Genomic DNA, 13,999 nt, shown 5'->3' on the forward strand with positions numbered 1-13,999 from the left:
TGGCTAGATGTGCTGGGGAGTTGGCACCTGTGGGAGCAGTCCTAAACTGGTGATGGACTGGAGTTGGTGGATAAATAACTTAATCCTTCTTTGAGTGGAATAATTCTGAGGCTTTCTCTTTAAGTGTTCCAGAGGATCTCCAGCAGGATCAAGTTGCTTACAGCTGCAACCTGCTTATTAGCATACTCTGCAAAGGTTTTCTTCCCTCCCCTGTCTCATTTCCCTGTTCCCTTACTGGTACAACTCCCAGATAAATGGTTTGCCTTGAGTTCTGCTTCTGGAGAAACCCAATGTAAGACAATGGTTAACATGTGTATAACACTTACTAGTTACCATACACGGTTCTAAGCATTTTAGGTTTATTACCTATTTAATCCTCATAGTAGCTATATTAAATCATACTAAATAAGTAATATTATCCTCATTTTACAAAGGAGGATCCTGAAGTACAGAGTGTTTGAGCTATTTGTCTATGATGAAACAGCTAAATAAGTATGAGAGGCAGAATTTGAACAAAAAACAGTCTGGCTCCAGAATCTATGCATCTAACCACTACTCTATACAGTGGATTGTCATCTACAATACTCTAATCACTAGCTAAATGAGGCTATTTACCTTTAAATTAATTAAAATAAATTAGAATTCAGCTGTTTGGTTGCACTAGTTATATTTCATGTGCACAAGAGTCACATGTGGCTTGTGGCAATCACCCTGGACAGCACAAATTTGGAACATTCCCATTTTTGCAGAAAGTTTCTATTGGACAACACTGTTATGCAAGATCCATTTTTAAACCTATGGTCTAACTCAAACTTCCGTAACATTAGAGAAACACTCACTTATCCAGAAACGCCCTTCTTTAGAAGACATGGGCTTCCCAGGTGGTGCTAGTGGTAAAGAACCCACCTGCCAGTAGAGGAGATGTTAGAGATCTGGGTTTGATCCCTGGGTGGGGAAGATCCCCTGGAGAAGGAAATGGCAACCCACTCCAGTATTCTTGCCTGGAGAATCTCATGAATAGAGGAGCTTGGTAAGCTACAGTCCATAGGGTCACAGAGAGTTAGACACAACTGGAGTGACTTAGCACACACACATAGAACATATAGTTGAGGGTCAGAAAATGCATTAGATCTCTCTGCCATTTCTCACAAGAGAGACACTCAGATCTCTCTCTTAACCTTCCTTCTGATTTGCTCCAGCCAGTTCTATTAAGCATGCTTCTATTGTTTTCCTGATGATATTGAATTAGCAGGTGAAAATTCTGGTAGACTGGCCTGAGGCTAGAGACAAATATATTAACAGTGACCAGCAGAAACCATCAGAAGCCAAAAATGTGATCCTGAGATACTGACTATGTGGGTCTCATAGTTAGCTAAATATGAATAACTAACATGCTAACTGTAAACAATGGACCAAGAGCTCAAAAACACAGAAGTTGGGATCAAAAGGTGTGGAGGTAAACAGTCCAACCAAGTTCAGCCCTCACATAGGATGCAACACTGTGACTGATGTTTTCTTGATGATGACTGTGAGTCATCCAGAGAAGGTTAAGAGAAGAATGCCATGCATTTTAAAAGGGTTTCCATCCAAAATGACTTTTAAAAAGCTTGTTTTCCATTTAAAGTATGTTTCAGTTACCTGGGAATTTAGCAAAAGCTCATTTTCCTGACAGTGTTGAATGCAGGAAATTTTTCTCTAATGAGCTTTACAAGAAAGCTTTACCTGTATTTCTACTTCCATTGCAGTATGGAATAATGCTCTCAGACAGGGAGGATATAGTCAGTTTGGGTTCTGTGAGTCTGAGCCAAGAAAGAAGTTTAATCATCTCAGAAGAACTCAACCTGAGTAATTGCTGACGTCATTCACTGTCCATCTCTCAGAGTGACCAGCTTGGGTCTGGGCCACCATGCTTTTCTCATTCTCTGGCAGACACAGACAACTCTAAAAATAATCTCTAAGAAAGGACTTCTGCAAGTTAGATGTTGGCATCTCTGTTTCTCTGGGGTTTGGAGGAAGAAACCTCCCAGGCAAGTTGCCTGTGATGGGGAGTGGGACTCCATTAAGGTTAAGTGCCCAGTGGATTGACTCTAACTTGAGGGCTCTGCAATGACTGTATCTCCTACCCTTCAACCAGTCTTCTTACCTGGTTTAGCAGAAGAGAAAGCTGTGTAGTGACATACATTTCTAGTGAAAACTACTCTAGTAGGGCAGGGAAAGCCATCAAGAAGCAAGGACTCCAGACAAGCTCTGGGATCTGAGCAATTGGTTGCCTCTATTGGTGGTGGTGCAGACTGGGTTGAAAATTGGAGTGATTGCAAGCCTTTAAAAGGAGTAGTTAGACCCACAATTTTCTTATGTATCCTATGTAGTTAGATGACTGGGCCCCGGAAAAGACTGAAGCATTATTATAATGAATGATAAAACTCTCAGCCTCCTTCTCCATTACTCATCAATTTGTACTCTACCCCCCAAACCCCCATCCCAGTAATCCTTGCAGGAGTCCTCTTAAGAGATAAAAAGCCAAGAGGAAAGACTTAAAAGTTATTCTTAGTTTAGCATCCCTCCCCCAATAGAAAGGCAAGGTTGCTTCTTATCTAATCATTTTATTATATTCAGGTCTATTGATGGACAATTCTGCCATTCTAATCTTCTGAATAGCATGTTATTACCTCCCTCTTAAATATAAATCAGCTGCTAGGGAGAATTAGAAATATGAGGGTAATCTCTAAAGTGAGAAAAACAAAACTAATAACCTGTATTTAACACCTGCAGAGAGCTAGAAGAAGATGTTGTACCCTTTAAATAAAAACAGGAGGATGTAAAAAGGAACAGGATTTTGGAAAAGTTATTGCAAGTTAAAACTATGAGCAAAAGAATTTAAAAACAATGTAAATTTTTAAAAAGTCTCTCAGAAAGTTGAACAAAAACAACAAAAAGAGAAAATTATCAAAGAAATAAAGCAAGAAAATATCCCTAAATTGAAGAACATGAATTTTCTTATTGCAAGTGTTATTCCAGTACTTAGAACAATACATAAAAATAGCCAACACCAAGACACAACATCATGGTATTTTAAAAGACTGGAACAGAGGGAGGGAGAGGGAGAGAAGAGGGAGAGAGAGAGAGAGAGAGAGAGAGAGAGAGAGAGAGAGAGAGAGGTCCTATACAAAAAAAAAAAAAAAAAAAAAAAAGGAAATGGATTTCTCAACAGTCACACTGGAAATAGGAGACAAGTAGAGAATGCTTTCACAATTTCTGGAAAATCTATCATACAATGGTGAGTTTGCTCCACAAAAGTGAGGTAGTAAACCAAGAATGAGGGACAAATGTGACACTGGAAAATGAATAAACAGGTGATGGCAGAAAGAAAATTAGACAAATGAAGAGAGGAAAGTACTAACTAAAAGTAAAACACACAAGAAAATGTAATCAAAGTACACTATGTAGCTCTGTTAGTCTGTACATTGTCTTAATCATATAAACCATGAATATCTGCTTGACAGATAGATGATATTACTATATTGTGAGGATGTGAGTGGAATATGGGCTTTCCTCATAGTTCAGTTGGTTGAGTCCACCTGCAATGCAGGAGACCCCAGTTCAATTCCTGGGTGGGGATATATATGTATGTGTTTCATTTGGGTGGAAGGTGATATACAAGGACTCCTGTTAAATACATCACTGTAATATAAGCATCAGGATGGCAGGGATTTTGTTTTGTTCACTGTGAATTGCTACTGCCTGTAACAATGCCTGGCACACAGTAGGTTCTCAGTATTTGTTGCATGAATAAGACTTTCCCTTAAGGGATATTTCTCCAAGGAAATTTGTAAAGGAAACAGACAGTAAGTTAAAGTAAATAAAAATAAACTTCAAAGGCTATAATACATGGAACCTGTTTCTCTCTAAAAATTAATGACTATCATTTTCAAAATGTAAAAAATAATTACATAAAATAGTTAAACTGAGCATGGAAACATTTGAGACAATTTAAGAGCAAAAGATTATTCCTGGGAAACCATTCGCTGTAAATCCTCATGCTAGTTGGTTTGATTGGGATGCCTTGAAGCTCAGAACAGTTCCAGGAAAATCAAAATGTAATTTTCTCGATTTAGAAAGCAAGGCATTTTATTGACTTTTTCTTCCATTCACTCACAAATATAATAAAGGATGGGTTGAAGGAAAATGCCTTATTTTGCTTTTCAAGCTGGAGTTCGGAAGAGAAGCCGTTCCTCTCACGTTATATTCCAGAAAGTTTCCACCAGGGCATCAGGATTCCTCTCATTAAATAAAAAGAGGTACCTCTTTGGATCAACAATTTGCTTTTCCATCTAATGGATCTAAATTGGGTGCCGTTCAACTTGGCTGCGAGTATCCTGCTGACTCTTACTGTAATGAACCCTTGGAACTGTTCATTCATTCATCCCCTCGCTGGCTCCCCTGTCACCGAACTTTTACTGTGCACCTACTATGCTCCAAACACTGCAAAGACACTAGTGGAGGAAGACGGGGCTAAATAATACTGGGCACCCAACAAGACATTGAAAGCGCGGAACCGCGACTACTTGTGACAAGATGGGCCTGCGGGTAGGGTGCGCACACCCGTTTCTCGTCAGAGCGCTGGGATTCGCGTCTCCGCGGCTTTTACAGAATCTTTCACCGACTTCACCCAGGCAGGAGCTCTGCTCTGGTTCTGGGTCACCCACCGCATGCGGAATGGAGGGCGCCCCAGGGACTGTATTGTGCTCCTGGCGGCCGCAAGGCTGTGGGTCCTAACACTTCAGGGAAGTCCGCGTGACACAGTCTCTGGAGAGGATGCCAGCTTCTCAGCCTTTAACCCTAAGAGTTCAAAGTTTTCCTAAATTCATATTTTGGGGCTTCTAGGGAGGCAGAACCCCAAGCCCAATTCCTCCTGCACTCTCTGCGGGCTTCTCCGGCTCAGCTCGCCAGAGATAGCGAGCTTGGTGGAGGCTAGAGAGTCGGGGCTCCAAGGTCGGGGCTTCCGGGTCTTTTCCCGTCCCCTGCGCTGGCCCTCTCTGGGGAGCGGGGCTGCCCAGGGCTGCTGGGCGGGCTACACTCTGCCAGACCTCAGTGGTCCGGGATGAAGCGGGGAGGGGGGCAGATAAGTCAGCTCCCAGCGGCACCTGGCCACCTGGCAGGCCCTTTCCCGGGCCAGAGTCCCCGAAAGGGACGCAGAAGTGTCTCCTCACACTTGCAGGACTCGTGCAGAAGAGCCCCCAAGTAAAAGGCCGCTTCGGTGTCACCGGTTGCATCCGAAAGCGAGCCCAAGAACTGGGGCGCAGAGAGACGGTCCCTCCGGATCAGCCCCCGGCCACCTTCTCCGCGCCGCGCAGCCTTCCCGGGAGCAGGGAGGACTCTGGATCCTGCGCCCTGTGCCTCCTCCCGCCGGCACAGCAAGCCCGGCAAGAATCGCCCTGTTTGGCGGGCCTGTTTGGGAGTCTCGATTGCCCAGGTGTTGGAGGGCAACCGGCCTGGTGCCCGCAAGCAGCGTTCTGTCACAGAAAACCCGGAGGGTCTATACAGACGTCCCCTGTGCTCCTTCTTGACCCGCAGAAGCGGTGGTCACCAGCTGCGGGCCTTCGGCGAGCCTTTGGCTTCGCTCCCGGCCCCGCACCTCTGGGCGAGGTTTGCAGAGAGGCTTCGCGAGCTCAGGAGGGCCCGGCGGGCGCGTCTGGTGTCGCCGCGACCACGTGGTGCGGGGCTAGCCTGAGGCTCTGCAGGTGGGTGCCTCCTTCACTCCTCCCCTGCTGCCTCTCCCCCCAGTCCCTAGGCGGCCGTTCCCCAGTCGGGATCTTCTCGCTGCGCCCACGTGTCTCTGGCGCCCGCCTCGCGGACTCCAGACCCGGCTTTCCTTAAGGAAAAAGGAAAAGACAGAGAGTCAGCTCCCAGCCGCACCTGGCGCGTGTGTCTATCTGCGTGCTGGGGGCGGGGGGCGGGGGGGACAACGCGTACCCCTGTGTACGTAAAACGTGCCTGTTTCCGAAAGCAGAAACTCGAGGTGTTACTTTCAGATCAGGTCGAGGTAGGGTTGGGTGGATGCGCGCTCCTTCCTTGGCGACCAGCCGGTGAGGGCGCGTCTGTTGCAGTGAGTGCGGGCGGTCTGCGGAGTGTCCGTGTGTGAATGCGAAAGTAGAGCGTGTGTCTGGGGTCCTGGTAGGTGAGTGCTATGTGCACCTTGCGGGAGGCGTGAGTGCGCGCACTGCCAGCCTGGGGCTTCGAACCTATGCGTTCGAAGGTTGCCCTTTGGGCTTGCAGCACCCGTGGGTGGACGCTGACCCCGGCCAGTTCTGCAGTCGAGCGCTTCAGGAAAGTGGGGCGGGGGTGTGGGGCGAGACAGGCAGAAACCCGGACACAGGCGTCCTGGCTCAGAAGCTTAGCAAACAGAAGGCAGATGAGTGGGACAGCTGTGTAAACCAGTTCCAGCGCCGCGGTGCAGATCCGCGGTTAGAGTGGGGGATGCTGAACTTGCAGTCGAGAATTCGAGAAATCGGGAGTACAAGAGGGGTGTCTAGCTCTCTGTGCAGGCAGTGCCAGCTTAGCCCCCTCCCCAGTCCTCTCTTCCACTCCCACCTCTGTCCCAGAGGAGTGAGGCAAAAGAGGCCAGGTTACCTGGCTGGAAGCAAAACTACTTCGAGGGGCGGTTGACGGAGAGTAGGGAGGAACAATATACCGCATCACCCCATGTGGTCCAAAGAGCTTACTTTTTCAAAGATCCTTTCCTCTCACCACCCCCCGCCTCCAACGTGGACAATTACACCTGAGATCCCTTCAGAATCTGAGGGACCCGGCCGGGGTCCCTACTGGAGTGGGTGGAGGGGGTGCGAGGTCGGAGTTCAGCGCAGAGAAAGTGAGAGGCACTCTGGCCCCTCACCGTCAGTTACACCAGTCTCTCCCCCAGTCTGCTCCCACTTTCTGGACGTCGAACGCCCTCCACTCCCTCCCAGCCCTCCGGTTCCCCAAGCAATGACCTCATTGAGAATGACAGCCAGAGCGGACGGTTCCCCTCCCTTAGTGGACCGGTGTGGGAGCGCGGGCAGTGACGCAATCGGAGCTGGGTCGCTCCTGGCCACTTTGGATTGGCCGTGCGGACTCCTGGGGCACTCCCCGCCCCCTATCACCCGCATAAGAACCCAGAGCTCCGCAGAGAAGACGCCCACAGCAGGCGTTGTGTCTGTTCCCGGGACCCGCCGCTCGCCCTCTCCTGAAACTCCAGTCGCCAGGTGAGAACTTCCCATGCTGCTCAGTCTGATTACCAGCCTCTGGATAGTTCATTTAATTTGCTCCATCCGATTCCCTGCTTGCCTCTCCTTTGCTTCTGAAGGCCATCCCGGCCCACCTACAGCCAGGTGCTCCTAGCTGCCTGTCCCGCTGGGAAGAAGGCAGAAGGTTGTGGCTGGCAGCTCATTTTCTTCTAACTAGCGCCAGTGGAACCGCAAGCATCCCTAGGGCTTTGCCTGGACGCTGGAAGCTCCGTGCGCCCAGCCCTAGCTTCCTAGCCTACCCTGGTCCTCGTCCCCTGCCTTGGTGCCCGTACTTTGCGTGCAGGATCCTGCTGGAGTTTGGTCAGGGAGTGCCCTGAGCAGTCTGGGTCCCAAGGAGAGATCGTGTTTGGTTCTCCGGCCGGTTAAGCCCTGAAGCTTCTCTGAGGCGTCTGCAGCTCGCTTGCGTGCCTGGGGCATTGGCACGGACTTGGGGCAGTGCAGTCAGCCGGCCAGAGGCCAGAACGTGGAGCTCATCTCGGGGAGCTGGCGCCCAGCACCTGCTGCTAAACCGCATTTCAGCAGAGACGGGATGCACTGGCAGAGGCCAGGGACGTTCCCGCACGTTAAATTACTCCCAAATCCAAACCCAAACCCACAGACTGAGAGGTTAGCGCTCCTTTCCCATTTACTCCTCCTGCCTTCCTCTCCCACGCATTGGCAGCGAAGTCCAGCGGAGGTGAAGTGGTCCTAGGTTTCTCAGTCCTTAAGAAGATAGGCACTGTCTACAGCAAGGGTGGGTCCTCGCTTGGTTTCTGCAGAGGGCAAAAGGTGTGGCTTTATGTGCATGTGTGTGGCTTCCTCCTGGCTTTTCACAGAACAAAACCAGAACCCCCCACCCCCACCCCAGCACACCTATTTCTACTCACCAAACTATTCGGCTTAATGTATATTTTGAGATTCAAAGCAGTCTATCTGGCAAATGAACTGAAAAGAGGCGTGGGGTGGGGGTGGGGGTGAAGTAACCTGCCTGAATTCTCAAGGCAGCTGTGGCCGGACTGGAACCTGGGTCCGTGGGCTCCAGACGGTGCTTGGTCTCGATGCAGTGGTAACGTCATCTCCCTTTACAGAGGCATCATGGGCTTCGGGAAATCCTCCCCCTTCCTGGCTTTCAGCATCTTGGTCCTGTGCCAGGCAGGCAGTCTCCAGGCGACACCACTCAGGTGAGACAGCCTGAAGCCACAAACTTGGTCTCCTTCCACTGACCCGGGGATCAGGCAGGTTTTTTTGCCTCTGAGGTCACAGCAGCGGGAGGTTCCCAGTGAATCAACACCCCTAGGGGGACACTGGCCTTGAACCTTGTGGGCTGGGAGTCAGGAGAGCCATGTCCTCTGGGAAAGCCACAGGGACTGGGTAGCCTGGGTGCTTATCCTGGGAAGGAGGCAGGCAGGAGCTCAGAGTCGCTTGGTGGGGGTTGCTTCCTCTCTCCAGGTCAGCTTTGGAGACCCTCCCTGATCCTGGGACACTCAGTGAGAAGGAAGGGCGCCTCCTGCTGGCCGCACTGGTGAAGGCCTATGTCCAGAGGAAGACCAATGAGCTGGAGCAGGAGGAGGAGCAGGAGACAGAGGACTCCAGGTAAGTCTCCCCTCCCAGCCCTGGCCTCTTCAGGAGGGTGTAGCCCAGAGAAGCAGGAAGAACAACATCTGGCCAGAGTCCCGCAGGTTGTCCCTGTCACCAGGACCTGGCACCCAGTCATTCTCAGCCTCCATGGAAGACTGGTCGGTCCAGATGCAGCTGGAGCGACTGTGGTTAGTTAGACACACTGAAAAGATCAACTCCTGAAAGCTGTTAGGAAATGAGATGGGGAGATGTGGAAGCACTTATTCTAGGAATTGGTCTTGCCCTACTGAGGAGAACACTCAACATTGGATGAGTTAGGACCGGTAAGTGTGGAGCCAGGGGATGGGCCTGTTGCAGCTCAGGATGTCTAAGGAATTTAACCTGTGTATGTTCTTTCACACCTGCAAGGCACCTTCATTGCACAGTTGCAAGGTAAACCCAAAGGCCTTGCAGAGGGTGGGGTCAGGTAGTGCAGTGTCTGAGGTAGGTCCAGGGCCTTTAGACGTGTAGAATCTGTGGCCATGTGCATGTTCTCACTGGACCAGACACCCTTCCCCGTCCCCACCTCCCTGTGCACCCTGAGCTTTGAGTTCACACCAGCAGAGCCATGTATTGCACTTGCATCCACCCTGAGAACCTCTCTGCAGAGCAGGAAGGACTGAACAGCATGTGGAATGCCTGAAAAGGTCACCCCTTCCCCACCGCAGCCCTGCCCCACTCTGCCCTGGCTCAGCGAACCTCTGAGTTCTCCTAGTGGAGGGTGTGTGAGCTGTGCCCCCTGCCTGCCCCTTCCACCTCTGCTCCAAGTGCCCCCTCCCTGGTCTAACTTTCTGCATGACTGCCTTCTGGGGCAGCCCTGGTGCATGGTATTGTCTGGCTTGTCTTTTTCCTGCAGCCTGGACGGCTCCAGAGCTAAGCGGTGCAGTAATCTGAGTACCTGTGTGCTGAGCGCATACTGGAAGGACTTGAACAACTATCATAGATTCTCTGGCATGGGCTTCGGGCCTGAAACACCTGGCAAGAAAAGGGATGTAGCCAACGGCTTGGAGAGGGACCGCTCCTCCCATTTTGGGGTGCCCCAGGATGCCAACTGAACTCCTTCCACTCCTTCCTGATTTCCTTTCTTGTTCCCATGGATGAAATTAATGCATGCAGATTTCGCTCTGATTGCTCTTCAAGCTTGTATTGGTAGCTTTGCTTATGACAAAGAATGCCAGGAACCTCAGGATGGAAGGAAAGACAGCAGGACTCACAGATAAGGTTAGAGATGAGAGAGAGTGAGGGAAGTTTCTGAGATCCCAAGGGTGTCATGGCAGAGTCCTCCAATTCCTGCTTCATCCTTCACGCCTCGTCACTGATGAATAAATCTATTTTCTAAAAGGATTGACACTTTGGTGGTCATTACTCTGGTCCCCATCCAAGGCCTGAGAGTGCCCAGGGCCTATGCTTAAAAGTAACCTTCACCTCAGGGTAAGTGGGATACAGGGTGTGGTGAGAGTCCTGTGAACCAGCTCCTGCAATGAGAACAGGTGTGCCGAGGAGCAGGTAAGCACTGCTGGGGGAGGATGCTGCAAACCCGGGTGCTCTGAGCCTCTTCCAGGTAAGACTTAAGAAAATTTTCATTTTCCATGGAAAGTGGTTTTGTTGGTGTTTTTGGCTGGGGTATGTCCTCATATGCATCTTGTGTGTTGGGGTGGGGCGGATGTAAGAAATGGTAAGTGTAGGGTTTTAGCACTTGTCACATCACCTAGAAGTGCTTTTTTTTTTGTGAAAACTTTTAGGCAGGGCTTCTTCCAAAGACTGCCAGGTCATTTCCCCTAACAGCCTTGATAATTGCATTTAGGAGAAATACTTATTTTTAACTGATATGTCGAAGAGCTACAATTCTCTTTCTGAAGGCCCGATGGGGTAGGCTTCTGCTGCAGCCTCTCATTGACAGGCCTTCTCTCCTTTCTCCATCCTGCAAACCAGCATCACTGCCCAGAAGAGGTCCTGCAACACCGCCACCTGTGTGACGCATCGGCTGGCAGGCTTGCTCAGCAGATCTGGGGGTATGGTGAAGAGCAACTTCGTGCCCACCAATGTGGGCTCCGAAGCCTTTGGCCGGCGCCGCAGGGACCTTCAGGACTGAGCAGAGAAATGACTCTGGGAAGAAGGTGATTGCCTTGTACTGTCAGATGGGAGGAGAAGGGATTTGGAGGTTAGGACTCCCATTTTGAAACCCACTGGACATGGGTTCAGATCTCTTCTCTCCAATTACATTTTTCCTCTTGAGTTAGTGAGTTCCTACAACTTAGCTTAAATATCTGAGCACTAGGACAGGATGTGGGCTTCCCCGGTGGCTCAGATGGTAAAGAATTCTCCTGCAATGCAGGAGACCCAGGTTCAGTCCCTGAGTTGGAAAGATACCCTGGAGAAGGAAATGGCTACCCAATCCAGTATTCTTGCCTGGAAAATTCTATAGACAGAGGAGCCTGGTGGGTTCATGGGGTTGCAAAGAGTTGGACATGACTGAGGGACTAACACTCTCTCTCACACACACAGGACAGGCTGTAGAGGTGCAGTGTCATCTTTCTCAGAAGAGAAAAATAGCTTGCTGAACTCAGAAAGGGAGGGTCTTGCAAATCTTAACCTGGGTCACACATCATTAATGAACCCAGTTTCGGAAAGGCCTTCAACATTGATCAATGTTCACAGATTCAGACAAGAGGGCATAACTGTAACACTACTGCTAGTATTAATAGTGACCCCTGAATTGTTTTCTCATCATTTGCCATAAAAGTTTTCTCATATCTCATATCCATAATTTGTAAATAGAGTTCAGTTAAAGAAACATTTCTATAAATTTGTGTTCTTTCAGTAGTAATTGTGATTATTTGCTTCTTATTCTCCTACTTCTCTTTCTTTTTCTTCTTTTCCTCTTCCTACCCCTCTTCTTCTTTTTAATTTAATTTTATTTTTTTCACCTCAGGTTACCATGAAGCTGAACTCACCACTTCTTTTAATTTCTGTTGACAACCACTTGGTGAGGAGGTACCATGGAAGATATACATGTTTGCATCCTAATAGATATCGGAAAAAAGCACCTTTATCACTTGAAAGGAATGAAGCTGAATGCAAAAATAAGCTAATTCCATATTTGTTGTGCATCTTTTTTATATTTGATTCTATGTGCAGTAAATGTGATGACATCTCTCATTAGCTTATCTGGTAGCAAATTGGGTCTTTGAAAGATGTTCTTTTGACCACGGCATCTCTGCCAACTCTTAGGGGGACATTCAGTCACTGCCTCTGTGGCCTGCGGGGACACATGGTAATGGCGATGCTATGCTTTATTGTCCAAGAACGTGATTGTATAATTTGTTTAAGGAAATGTCAACATTATGCCATTTGTGAACTTCATTAAGATTAAAAACATATTTTGGATACACTTGTTTCAAGACCCTGTTGGTTCATTTTAACATGTCTTCCTATTTGATGATAATAGTAATAATGATAATTATAATAGACATATTTTGGGTGCTTACTATGAGCCAGATGATGTTCTGAGATAGTGCTTCGTAGCTATTAACTCAGTTAATCTTCAGGAAGACTCCATGGGGCTAGACCCCATTATCAATTCCACCCTACATGTGGGAAACAGAGGCATGGAGACACGAAGTCCAAGGTCACACAGGTGACCACTATCTCGTGGCATACACAGGTGTTGATTTCCAGAGCTTATGGTTGAAACCACTGCAGTCTATGCTTTTCAGCAACGGTTCCTGACATTTTCCAGAGGCCTGTGAGTCATTCTTTGAGTTAACTGCCTCACACGGTAGATAGACCCTCAGATTTTTTAAGACAAACAGAAATTTTAAAACATATAAACAATCTGGTCTTTATATAATAAAATGAATCCCTTCTTTTACTTGGTGCTATAGGCTGCATGTTTGTGTCCTTCTCAAAATGTTTATGTTGAAACCTAATCCCCAAAGTGATGCTATTAGGAGGTGGAGCCTTGGGGAGGTGATTAAGTCATAAGAATAGCCCCTCATGAATGGGATTAGTATCATTATAAATAAGGCCTGAGAGAACATCTTTGCTCCTTCCACATATGAGGTTGCAGCAAGAAATTTGCTGTGAATGAGGAAATGGGCTTCTCACCAGATATTGAATCTTCAAGTGCCCCTGTCTTGGACTTCTCAGCTTCCAGAACTGTAAGAAATATTTACTGTTTATAAGTCACCCAGTTTGTGGTATTTTGTTACACTAGCTTGAAACGACAAAGACATTTGGCTTCAACAGTGATCAATTTGTGGCCAATGTTATTACATCTATGAGCCATCTGCTTCCCCCAGACCTTCTCCTAGCACCCAATCCCAATATGTCCATAAATATTTCCACTTGTATCTCCAAATGTTTGACTCTTAAACATAAAACCAAAATTCAATTTAACAACTAAAGAGTTCAAATCTCTCAATTACCTTATACTAATATATGATGTTATATATATATTAATCATATATGAAATTATATATATTATGTGAATATATTGTGTGCATGTGTGTGTGCTAAGTCACTTCAGTCATGTCCATCTCTTTGCGACCCTATAGACTGTAGCCCACCTGGCTTCTCTGTCCATGGGGTTCTCCAGGTGAGAGTACTGGAGTGCGCTGCCATGCCCTCCTCCAGGGGATCTTCCCCACCCAGGGTTTGAACCTGTCTCCTGCGGCTCCTACATTGCAGGCGAATTCTTTACCACTGAGCCACCAGGGAAGCCCCATATTGTATATATAAATACAAATCAAATAAGGTCTTCACTTTTCTGCTGGTTAATATGTTTTAAGGCACTTTTCATCTAGAGGCTTCACCTCTATCATTTTTTTCCCTTCTTCAATTTATTTGTTGGAGAGACTAAATTATTTGTCCAATAGAGTTTCCCATATTCTGAATTTTGATGACACTACACCCCTGTGGTGAAGCTTAACATACTTCTTTATCAACTGTATTTCTTGTGAGTCAGAGTGAGGGGAAAGAAAAGTAAAAGATGAGGTCAGAGATGTAATGGGCAGGATGGATCATGAAGGATTTTGTAGGGCATGGGACAGACCTGAGCTTTCTCTCAATCAATTTCTAATCCACAGAACAGAAATCACATCAGTAATTTTAACAGAGAG

At 47.7% G+C, this 13,999-nt stretch overlaps 1 protein-coding gene across 1 annotated transcript; it reads left to right on the forward strand.

The window, feature by feature from the left end:
* Nucleotides 1–7,194: 7,194 nt before the first annotated feature.
* Nucleotides 7,195–10,090, forward strand: LOC136174867 (calcitonin). Its single transcript, XM_065945126.1, has 4 exons — nt 7,195–7,241; nt 8,351–8,443; nt 8,712–8,855; nt 9,736–10,090. Exons 2-4 carry the CDS (start codon nt 8,358–8,360, stop codon nt 9,932–9,934), a joined length of 429 nt encoding a protein of 142 aa, XP_065801198.1. The 5' UTR covers nt 7,195–7,241; nt 8,351–8,357; the 3' UTR covers nt 9,935–10,090.
* Nucleotides 10,091–13,999: the final 3,909 nt, after the last annotated feature.

Source organism: Muntiacus reevesi, chromosome 9, assembly GCF_963930625.1.
Source record: "Muntiacus reevesi chromosome 9, mMunRee1.1, whole genome shotgun sequence".
In the NCBI taxonomy this organism is placed as follows: Eukaryota; Metazoa; Chordata; class Mammalia; order Artiodactyla; family Cervidae; genus Muntiacus; species Muntiacus reevesi.